General features: G+C 28.2%; 1 protein-coding gene across 1 annotated transcript; it reads left to right on the top strand.

Annotated features, from left to right (window-relative positions):
* The first annotated feature begins 359 nt into the window (after positions 1 to 359).
* On the top strand, positions 360 to 2,739 carry LOC108849692 (cyclic dof factor 2). The gene is made up of 2 exons (XM_057010109.1): positions 360 to 720; positions 1,384 to 2,739. Exons 1-2 carry the CDS (start codon positions 529 to 531, stop codon positions 2,509 to 2,511), a joined length of 1,320 nt encoding a protein of 439 aa, XP_056866089.1. The 5' UTR covers positions 360 to 528; the 3' UTR covers positions 2,512 to 2,739.
* Positions 2,740 to 11,955: the final 9,216 nt, after the last annotated feature.

Genomic DNA, 11,955 nt, shown 5'->3' on the forward strand with positions numbered 1-11,955 from the left:
ATAAAGTTTTTTTGTCGCGTAAAGAGTGAGAAACCCAAGTTTTAGAACACAGTATTTATGAATGAAGATAATCCAACTATTATAGTTTTGTCTTTAAAACGCTTTAAATTGTACAGACTTTGTAAATATAAGGACACATGGGGGAAAAAAGAAACTAATAAAAAAATAGAGAAAAAAGTGTTGAAAAAGTAAAAATGAAACGAAAAGCCAAAAAGAGAGGGAAAAGAAAAAGAAAAAGAGATGCCTTTTTTTCTATAAAAAAGTCTACAAAAACTTGTGGCTCAGAATCCTCACGTGTAATGACATGGCACTCTGGGCGAATCAAAAGGTTGTACAATTCGCAAGATCACAGCAAAATTGTAATCTTTTTTCTCGCAAAGACAAAAAGGGATAAAAAGAAATAAAACAAATCGAGAAAGAAAGAGAAAAAACTCAGACAACCACCGAAACACAAGACAGTCGTCTCTCTCTCTCTTTCTCTCTGTCTTCTCAAAAGTTTCCGCTTTTTTTTAATCTCGAAGAAGATTGATGTCTGATCCGGCGATTAAGCTGTTTGGGAAGACGATTCCTTTACCGGAGCTTCTTGGTGGTGATTTAACAGAACAGCAAGACCAGAATCCTGTTCGGTTATCAGATTCGTGTACCGGAGACGATGAAGAGATGGGTGATTCCGGTTTAGCAGGAGGAGGAGATGGTGGTGGAGATAGCGAGAGTCAAAAGGTAACATTTTTGGATTTGTGAATCGATTTTGAAGAGTACCCATGATTTATTTCATGGAAACGACCGATGGGTTCATGTTAGATTAAATCAAAACCATAACTTCTTATAAATAATTTTTTTTTTATAAATAATTTTTTTAAAAAAAGGAATCTTGGTATGTTTATGTTGAACTAGGTTTTCACTGCTTCTGGGTTTTGTTCATTCGTCAAATGAGTTCTTGATATTGGTTTGCTGAACAACTTTTAGGGTTTACTCATTCCGAAGGAGATTAAAATCGTTTTGCTTCTCTGATTCTGTTGATTTCAGAAGCTTTTTAAACTTGTAATGAGTTATTAAATACTAGATCTGGAAAACTCCAGAATCTGTGTTCTGGTTTCTGGAAACATTGAATACATTTATTTTCAGTGTAGTTCTCAGTTTAGCTTCATTGTTTGATTTTTTCAGATACTCTGTTTGTTGCTGTTTATTTAATTGTTAGCATACTAATTGTGATTTTTGTGACCAATTTCTGTGTTAGAATCTTGCTATGTTCATTTAATATTTGATTTTTTCAGATACACAGTCTGTTGCTTGCTTCTCTGCTGTTTATTTAATAATAGCATTAAACATCATTGTTAGCATACTAATTGTGATTTTTGTGATCAATTTCTATGGTAATCTCAGGAAGAAAAAGATGCAGAGTGTGGAGAAGAGTCATTGTGCAATGAATCTAGTAACGCTGGCGCGGCGGCATCGAGTATAACTGAGAAAACAGAAACAACCAAAGCTGCAAAGACGGATGAAGAGTCGTCACAGAACGGGACTTGCTCTCAAGAGGCGAAGCTAAAGAAACCCGACAAGATCCTGCCTTGCCCGCGATGCAACAGCATGGAGACCAAGTTCTGTTACTACAACAACTACAACGTTAACCAACCTCGCCATTTCTGCAAGAAGTGTCAGAGGTATTGGACAGCTGGAGGAACCATGAGGAACGTTCCGGTCGGTGCTGGGAGACGCAAGAACAAGAACCCTGCTTCTCATTATAACCGTCACGTTACCATAACATCTGCGGAAGCTATGCAGAAGGCAGCAAGAACCGCTGATAATGGCACCAGTCTCCTGACTTTTGGCTCTGATTCAGTCCTCTGTGAATCCATGGCTTCAGGGTTGAATCTTGCCGACAAGTCATTGCTCAAGAAGACACAAACCGGGTCGCAAGAAGGCTTGAAGATTACGGTTCCTTTAAACCCGTCAAAGGAGGCCGGAACGGTCAGTCCGTTACCGTGCTTTCCCGGACCACCACCGCCGACTTGGCCGTACGCTTGGAACGGTGTTTCATGGACGGCTGTACCGTTTTACCCTCCGCCTGCTTACTGGAGCTACCCGGGCGTTTCACCAGGGACATGGAACAGCATCACCTGGATGCCACAACCCACTTCACCATCTGGTGGTGGGTCCGGTCCGAACTCTCCAACACTTGGTAAACATTCACGCGAGGAGAGCGTTGCTGAACCAGGAACCGCTGTTGAAGAAACCGAGTCACATGGTAGAGAGAAGAGCAAACCCGAGAGATGTCTTTGGGTTCCCAAGACGCTGAGGATCGATGATCCAGAGGAAGCGGCTAAAAGTTCGATATGGGAAACGCTAGGGATCAAGAAGGACGAAAAGGCAGACACTTTCGGAGCTTTCAGGTCACCAAACAAAGAAAAAAGCAGTCTTTCTTCTCAAGGAAAACTTGCGGGAAGACGACCAGAGTTGCAAGCGAATCCTGCTGCTCTTTCTAGGTCAGCAAACTTCCATGAAAGCTCATAAAATGATGGATGGATTTGATTGTTTAGGGTTCAGTCTTGTAGTCCAAGAAAACAACCGAGTCCTTTTGTATATATTTATGGTTGACATAGCGAGGGAGAAGTTAGTTTTTGGGATTGCAGAGTGAAAGTTTGTTGTTGTATCATAAATGGGAAAATCCCCAGAACTGTAGTTAAATAAATCTTTGTAAGATTTGCTATTTTCCATTAAAATCTAAGATTTGTTTAGTAAGCTCCAAATCTATTTTATGTCCATCATTGACCACTGTGTGTCCACAGATTAATCAAGTATGCTAAAAGAAAGAAGACTTGAAGAGTGTTCACACTTAAAAGAACTTCGCTTTTTGACTAAAGGCTTTTCCAAAAATAATTAGAACTTTGAGTGTTCCGTTTACATAGATTTCAGACGAGTTAAAGGATTTTTCTTTTGGAGCATTTGGAGAATTATAAAAAGAGAATTGAGTTTTTTTTTGTTTGTTTTTGATTCCACTAAATTAGCTCATAAAAGTATTGGTAGGTATTTTAAGAAACACTCATTTTCCAAATTTTCCAAAAAGGAACATATCCTTTGACAAAAGTAACTGGAAAATCATAAAATACATTCCACATATTTTTTACATGCTAAAAAAGTCAAGATCAGATATCGATAGTGATCAACATCTTCAAAAAGAAAATATACAATACAAATTTTATAAATTAATAATGTTGAGATTTTAATATTACATTAATTTAAAGATTTTATTTAAATTAATATATTCTAAATATATATTATGTAAAATAAAAAAAATAATTGTTTTTATGGTGTTGTATACTCACTATATGTAATAGGTTCAACTTTTATCTTCTTTACTTTTAAATTATTTTTTGTATTGGAATATGTAATACATACATTTAAGAAACACATATTTTTCAAAAACAAACATATACTTTGACAAGAGGAACTGGGGAAATCATTCCACATATTTTCTACTCCCTCAGTTTCATTTTACTTGTCGTTCTAGACTTATTAATAAAACATGTAATTTTATATATTTCCAAGATAGAAACACAATTACCTATACACCTAACCATATTTTAACCAATAGAAAAATATACAGAAGAATCTTATTAATAAATTTTACATTGAAATTCAAAAACGACACTTATTTTGAAACGAAATTTTTTCTCTAGAACGACAACTAAACGGAGGGAGTACATGCTAAAAAAGTCACAATCAAACAGCAGTAGTGATCAACATCTTTAAAAATAAAATATATAATAAAACTTTAAAAATTAATAATGTTAAGGTTTTAATAATTTATTAATTTAATTATTTTTTAAATTACTATATTTTAAATATATATTATGTAAAATAAAAACAGTAAGTATTTTTACGGTGTTGTATACTCACTATATTTACTAGATTCAACTTTTATCTTCTTTATACTTTTAGATTATATTCTATATCGAGATATGTAATATATACATTTAAGAAATACATATTTTCCTAAAAACATATACTTTGACAAGAGTAACTGGTGAAATCGTAAAACATATTTTCTATATGCTAAAAGAAGTCAGGATCAAACCTCAATAGTGATCAACATTTTTAAAAATAAAATATACAATCCAAACTTTATAAATTAATAATGTTGGGATTTTAGTATTTTATTAATTTTTTAATTAATATACTCTAACTGTATATTATGCAAAATAAAACCAATAAACTTTTTTATGTGTTGTATATTCACTAGATTTAATAAATTCAACTTTTATCTTCTTTACTTTTAGATTATGTTTTGTATCCAAATATGTAATATATACATTTTAGAAACACATATTTTCCAAAAACAAACATATCCTTCGACAAGAGTAACTCGGAAATCATAAAACACGTTTCACATATTTTTTACATGTTAAAAAAATCATGAACAAACATCAACGGTCATCAAACTTGCAAGGTGGTCAAGATCATAAAAAAGAAAATATACAATACAAATTTTATGACTAATGAGATTTTTATATTTTTATTAATTATTTTCTAAAAAATAATATATTATAAATATATAATATGTAAAATAAAAAAAAATTTACGGTGTTGTATATTCACTATATTTAATAGATTCAACATTATATTTTTTTAATTTTAGATTATCTTTTGTCTCGAGATATGTAATATATACATTTAAGAAAAAATATTTTCCAAAAACAAACATATCCTTTGACAAGAGTAATTAGAGAAACCATAAAATATGTCTACATATTTTCTACATGCTAATAAAGTAACAATAAAAAATCAACGGTGATCAACATCTTTAAAAAGAAAATGTACAATACAAACTTTATAAATTAATGATGTTGAAATATTAATATTTTATTAATTTAAAGATTCTGTTAAGTTAATATCTTTTAAAAATATATTATCTAAAATAGTAAACAATAAAAGTTTAATGGTGTTGTATACTCTCTATATTTAATCGATTCAACTTTTATCTTCTTTACTTATAGATTTTTTTTTGTATCGAAATATGTAATACATACATCTAAGAAACACATATTTTACAAAGACTAACACATCTTTGAAAGGAGTAAGAGCATCTCCAAGGGTTCACTCTTATTTTTACTCTAAAATAGAGTGACTCTAAAATAGAGATAGAGTTTGCTCCAATGGTACTCTATTTTAGAGTAGAAAATAGAGTGATGAACAACGAAAAAACAACTTACTCTATATTTGGAGTAAACCTATTTTTCACTCTATTATAGAGTGAGAAATAGAATACCATTGGAACATTTTTTACTCTAAACTCTATTTTAGAGTGAAAATAGAGTGGAGTTGGAGATGGCCTAACTGGAGAAATCATAAAACATGTTTCACATATTTTCTACATGCTAAAAAAGTCAAGATCAAACACCAAAGATGATCAAACTTCAACAGTGGCCAACATCTTAAAAAGAAAATATACAATACAAAATTTATAATTAATAGTGTTAGGATTTTAATATTTTATTAATTTAAAGATTTTAGTTAATACATACTAAATATATATTATGTTAAATAAAAAACAGTAATTTTTTACGGTGTTGGACTCATTATATTTAATAGATTCAACTTTTTTCTTCTTTACTTTTAAATTATTTTTCATCGAAATATAATATATATACATTTAAGAAACACATATTTTTCAAAAACAAACATATCTTTTGACACGAGTAACTGGAGAAATCATAAAACACGTTCCATATATTTCTTGCATGCCAAAAAAAAGTCATGATAAAAAATCAACAGTGATCAGTATATTTTTTTAAAAAATAAACAATACAAAACTTATAAATTAGTATTTTTGGAATTTTACTAATTTAATAATTTAAAGATTTTTTAAAAAAATCAATATATTTAAATATATATTATGTAAAGTTAAAAAACAACAATTGTTTTAATGGTGTTGTATACTCACTATATTTAATATATTCAACTTTTATGTTCTTTTTGTAGATTATATTTTTATAGCGAAATATATAATATCAATACTATTAAAACAGAAGATCCTTTTTTGAGGTTCCTTTCTGTTTTAAAAGTATTTACGGATTTCTGCCACTGTCTTTATTTAAAGCCAATGTTTTTATTTCATTAAATATATTATTGATAATCTTTAAATCTAGCTGCAATTTACCTTTTAAAAACAAATTCCTTTGGGTTAGGCTAATGAAAAACAACACATAGTCGATCTTATTTTGTTGGCTTCAAAACGTTTATTGTACAATCAATGTCACATATAGGATCCTGCTGCATTATTATACAGATCGGTGGCTGATTAAACTCCGATGAGACGCTAGGAAACGGTTGGCCCAGGCGATTTTTTTTTAATTTTGAGTGTATATAACGCAATATTAGATGATGTATCCTATGAGTTAAAGCATAAAAGATGAAATTTTGATGAATTAGGCGAAAATACATTGATAGCCGCCATGAAAGTGCAGTGGAGATCGTAAGATCTTGAGAAAAAATTAGGGATGACGAAAGCGAATTGACGATATTACCCTTCATTAAAAGAAAAAGTCTAAAAATGAACAATTACGGGCTTCACTTGGGGATGATAAAACGCTTCAGTCCCACTGCTCCATCATAAAACATTAATACCATTTTCCCTTTTTTGTTTTTTTAATTCTATTTTCCTAAGTACAAGGATTTCGTTGCCATTGCTATTATCTTTTAATTTTAAAATTTAATTAAAAAATGGAAATTATTTGATATACACGATTTTCCTTAAATGCTTTTATACCTTCCATAAAAAGTGGGATATGTGAAATATCATTTTCTTACCTTCTGTTATGTTATTCTTTTTGTTTTTTTACAGTTACTAGTGGTTGGTCCGCCCTAGGGTACATTTATAACAAAAATATTTTATATTTTAAAATATTTTAATTTTATTGATCAAAAATATATTTTAATAAAAAAATTACTTTAAATTGTAACTAAAAATATAATATACTTTTATTCTAAAATCAAATTGTAAATTTTATTAAATTTTGTTAGTTTGCGTTGAAAAGACCACTAATATTTTTTGTTAGAGAACACAAAATTATGTAATTAAAAAGTTAAAAATGTAATGATTTATATTTTTTATTTGTATTTCAATTTGATATAGTTGAGGAAAATCTAAAGTAAGAATAACTAATACTTTTATATTTCTAAGAGTATAGTTTTAATACTATTATAATAACTAATTTTATCAAGATAATAAATTAAACGACCTCCGAACTAAATCAATTGAAAATATAATATAATTTTATAAAATCATAAAAGTTTATATTTTAAAGCAATATATAAATAATTTAATAATGTCACAAAAATAATTTCTAAATATATTAATTACCAACAAATAATGTTTTATAGTATATGTGGTTCAGTTTATATTAGATTTTCAACTTATAATGAATTTTTATTTAATTTTTAGTGTTTTACTAATTATGTTTTGTAAATTATTTTAGCATTTGTTGAACTTTGTATTATAACAAAACTATTTGTAGGAAATTTTTCTTAATGATCAACAGTGTTATAAATTAATAAATTATTGCTTACAGTTTTTTTTTTTGAAAAATTGTTACATTGGTTCACGTAATTTAGCCAAAATAACTTAAGTAGTGTAACCATTGATAATCTGAAAATTAAGATGAACCAAACCGTATAAATATGTTTTTCAGGTAAAGAAAATTTCTTCAAAGACCAAAACCAAACGAAGTAACACAATTCTTTAATTTGTTCAGTGTTAGTACTGAACTAATTAAAAAAAAAGATATGTACTGAACGAATGTCTATAATTTATATCTAATCAAATTTTGCTTTCTCTGTTTCCACATTATAACAACAATAACTTTGTAACGCATATACAATTACATAATTAGATGGAACAACACAATTAAAAAATATATTAGTTTTATATTCCAGCCCAACAATTATGAGCCTTCTCCTTTTCACACTTCAAGCATGTTGCAGATTTAAGATCTTGGCAGTGGAACCCATGAGTATGCGCCAAATGAATATTATCTTTGAGCCTTCTTCTATTGAAGCTAGAGAAACTTTGTTGCATCCGGAGCTTTCACAGAACTGCATGATCTAATTTTCAGTATCACCAATCTCCTGCCAAAACTGGGTTCTTGGTCTATTGAAGGATGCAATAAATGGATGGATGTTAGTTATACAATAGTGAAGAATCGCATTCGATCGCTCACAGCGGAATCTTAATGTCAAACATTATTTAGTTTACAGGTTTTCAACAATACTATATGGTATTTAGGGATTGATCTTCAATAATGAGATATATTCATCAAGTTTGTTTAAAGCATGGAGTTTTTTCTGTTTGTTGTGTTCTTCTTCTTTTTTTTTTTTGATCAAGTTTGTTGTGTTCTTTCATCGTTTTTACTGTTTTTTCTCTCCAACAGTGACAAACTGTGGCGGAGGAATAATGAGAGTTATTTGAAGAATAAAAATATTTTTTTATAACATCAATACTATTAAAACATAAGAACTTTTATCTACTTGCAAATAGTCTATGTTAGACAATTACATTTATTAAATTTCTATTATTTCTCTTATAACTAACTTAATTATTATTAAATATATATTATATCTAACCAAATATTTTAATATTTTTAAAACAAGATCTTTAAAAATATATTTTTAAGTATCTTTTACTATCTTTTAGTATCTTTTATTTAAAATGTAAATACACATTTCTTTTTAATATTTACTTTTAAATTATAAAAGTCATAGTTAATAAATAACTGTAGTTAAAAACGATTTACAATTCATTTTATTTATATACTAAGAAAAAAATTCTATTGTATTTATATATACATAATTTATATTCTTAATTAAATTACTACATCAAGTAGTAAATATAAGTAACTTAATTCATCTATCAACTATTTTCTAAATTATAAAATAACATAATAAAATAAATGCATGAATTTTACAATATACTTCAACTTATTAAAACAAATATTAAACTAAAAAAAATAATTTCATAAATTAATATATATATATATATATATATAATATTTTTCAAAATTTAATTTAGTATCAAGTATAAGGCGGGTTGAATGACAATAGTTAATTTGTATAATAATGCTGACCAAAAAAAATTTACCAATATAAAAGATTACAACAAAATTGCAGGTTTAATAGAACTTTTAAATAGAATTTAACCAGATTACATATATAGAGTTGTCGATGTTATCTGTTTAACTGCGGTCTGGACCGGATTACAGAACACTGAATATATCACTTCATGTGTAATATTTAAAAGTATAAACGTAATTAAAAATAAAAATTTATATCATTAGAAAATAATCCCGCCATTAAAAAAAGGCGAGTCAAAGTCTAGTATACATTTAAGAAACACATATTTTACAAAAACAAACATATCTTTTGACAAGAGTAACCGGAGAAATCATAAAATACGTTTCACGCATGGGCGGATCTAGGATAGAAAAGTGATAGCTGCCCCCACAAAAACTTACAAATAAAATTTTATGCCTTAGAAATCATGTGTATCTGCATCTTAGTTGGCCAAATCCATCTTTTGCCCCCACTAGACTCGGGTTCGAAACCTACCTGCCTCATTAAAAAGTATGTTTTCCTCCTTCAATTTTCTGGTTTTCCTTTTCTATTTTCACATGTCGTACATTTCCTTTTTCTCCACACGTTCTTTTTCTTTGGTCATCTGATTTCATTCAGTTTTTTTTTTGTCGCTGAATTGTATTATTAAGCCTTCAAAGCAAAAAGTTCTAAACAATAAGAAACAACAAAACAATATAGAAAAAGATACACCAGTAAGGATCTAAAATAAACTAACACATCTATTTTACATATGGATGACTAAATATTTTTTATACAAAAGCTTCATATTTGCTTCTAGAATAGATGAATCTCAAAGGAGATAATCTTCATATTAATCCAAAAGCACCACGCTTCATAGTGAGTTGAAAACGATTGTCATTCTCTTTTTATTACTCCAGTAGGAGCCACCGAGATAAGACAACTCTCTATTTTGCTCTATTAGTAGAGTCAAAGAGATTACCGTTCCATAGAACTTCATGCTGCCTTTCGAAGTAACCATAGTTTGCAACAAAAAATCCATCACCATCGAATGAGGAACCATCAACGATTGAAGCCGGTAAGACCCGTCGCCACCATCCGCAGTAGATCTGTCAATTACATTTTCTAAACAGTTCAACTAAACCGAAAGTTTTATCTTTCCAAACCAATTGGAAGAAGCATACAAAAGAACAATAAAAAACGTTGCCAGATTCAAAATAAATTGGCAATGAAACAGCGACTGCAAACAAAACAGATCCAAGAAAGAGATACAGAACGAATTAAATAAGCCGATGTCGGAGCTGGAGAAGCCTCCGATCATCGGCTTGAAACTATGAAAAATCTTTCTTTTTCTCTCTTAACGGCTAGGGTTTTCTCTCTTTGATTTCATTCAGTTAAATTTTGTTTTTTCACAAATAGTTCTAGCTTTTTTCATTTTTGTTTGATAGTGGGTTCATTCTTTTTTTCAGTTTTAAGAAATATTTTAGCTGCATTATTTAATTTATTTTAAATGTTATCTCTATTAAAAGATATAATAAATTTTATGTAAAATATCAAATAATTTTTTTTGCCCCACTCAAAATATTTTTTGACCCGCCACTGGTTTCACATATTTCTTACATGCTAAAAAGCCACTATCAAACATCAAAGGTGATTAAACTTCAACGGTGATCAAGATCTTAAAAATAAATATATAACTATATTTTGATATGTACGCCCGTGCGGGTATTTATTTTTAACTTTATATTGTCTAAAATTTATTTTATAAGATTGAATATAATTCATTATCAAAAGGTTAATAAATTAAATAATTGTTTAATATGTATTTTCAACACACACAATTTGATAAGAGACATCTACAATAATTTTATTATTTTTAGTTCTTACGAATAAATAGTTAGGTATTGGATGCTATTTCTAAGAAAAATATATCACATTAATTTAAAACATTTTTATTCATAAAATATTTAAGATTAAATATTCCACATTAATTTAAAATAATAGTTTGGATTATATCATATTTGGTTAGTAATATTTTATATTATGATTTTGTAATAGAGCGTTTAGTTTTCTACTATCAAGTAGTTTTATAGAAGGAGTATTCGTGTTTTAAATATTCTATTAACGATTTTAATTGAAAAATTGACATAATTTTATATGTGTGATAGTATATGTATACATGAAAGAACTCATTGTTCACGTTCATAAAATAACTCGTTGTTCATTTTAATTTTAGGTTTTCTAATACTTTATTATTTATCTAATATATGGTTAGTCAAAAATATAGATCGTATACAAAAAATTGATTTCTTTTTAGTTAATTTGATAGCAATAAATTAGGGACACCTTAAATTTGGAATCCTTAATATTAGGAATATTTTGTGGAGTTAATTTTAAGCTTTAGCCATTTTTCTGTTTAAAATAGATTTATAACATACATTTATTAATCCATAAAAGAAAATGAAACTTAAAAATAGGTCACATCTTCTGGAGCTTTGCGTAAGCGTAGACTTTTTTTTTTGCGTAAGCGTAGACTAAAACATTCTTCTATTTGTGTTTTATCTTTTTTACCAGATTGTGATCATTCCTTTAGTATTTTTGATATATGGCCTCGATTGGTACAACAGATGAAGAAGTAGTAGCAGTATGCTGTAGAAACAGTATGCTGCAAAAACTGTATGCTCTCATTAAAACTTTTAATAAGATGATTGGTAGAGCAGTAGTAGTATACAATTTTAATTTTTCTATAAAAGTTGGTATATAATATATTTATTTTAAATAATATATATTAAAATATATATATATATTAATAGTATATTTGTTATTAAAAATAATGAATCTTAACTAATAGCATAAATTAAATTAAATTTT

The sequence above is a fragment of the Raphanus sativus genome, chromosome 4, assembly GCF_000801105.2.
Source record: "Raphanus sativus cultivar WK10039 chromosome 4, ASM80110v3, whole genome shotgun sequence".
Classification (NCBI taxonomy): domain Eukaryota; kingdom Viridiplantae; phylum Streptophyta; class Magnoliopsida; order Brassicales; family Brassicaceae; genus Raphanus; species Raphanus sativus.

Coding starts and splice junctions, on each gene's coding strand:
- LOC108849692 (XM_057010109.1), top strand. CDS start 529: ATGTCTGATCCGGCGATTAAGCTGTTTGGGAAGACGATTCCTTTACCG. Junction 721..1,383: donor GAGATAGCGAGAGTCAAAAG/GTAACATTTTTG, acceptor TGGTAATCTCAG/GAAGAAAAAGATGCAGAGTG.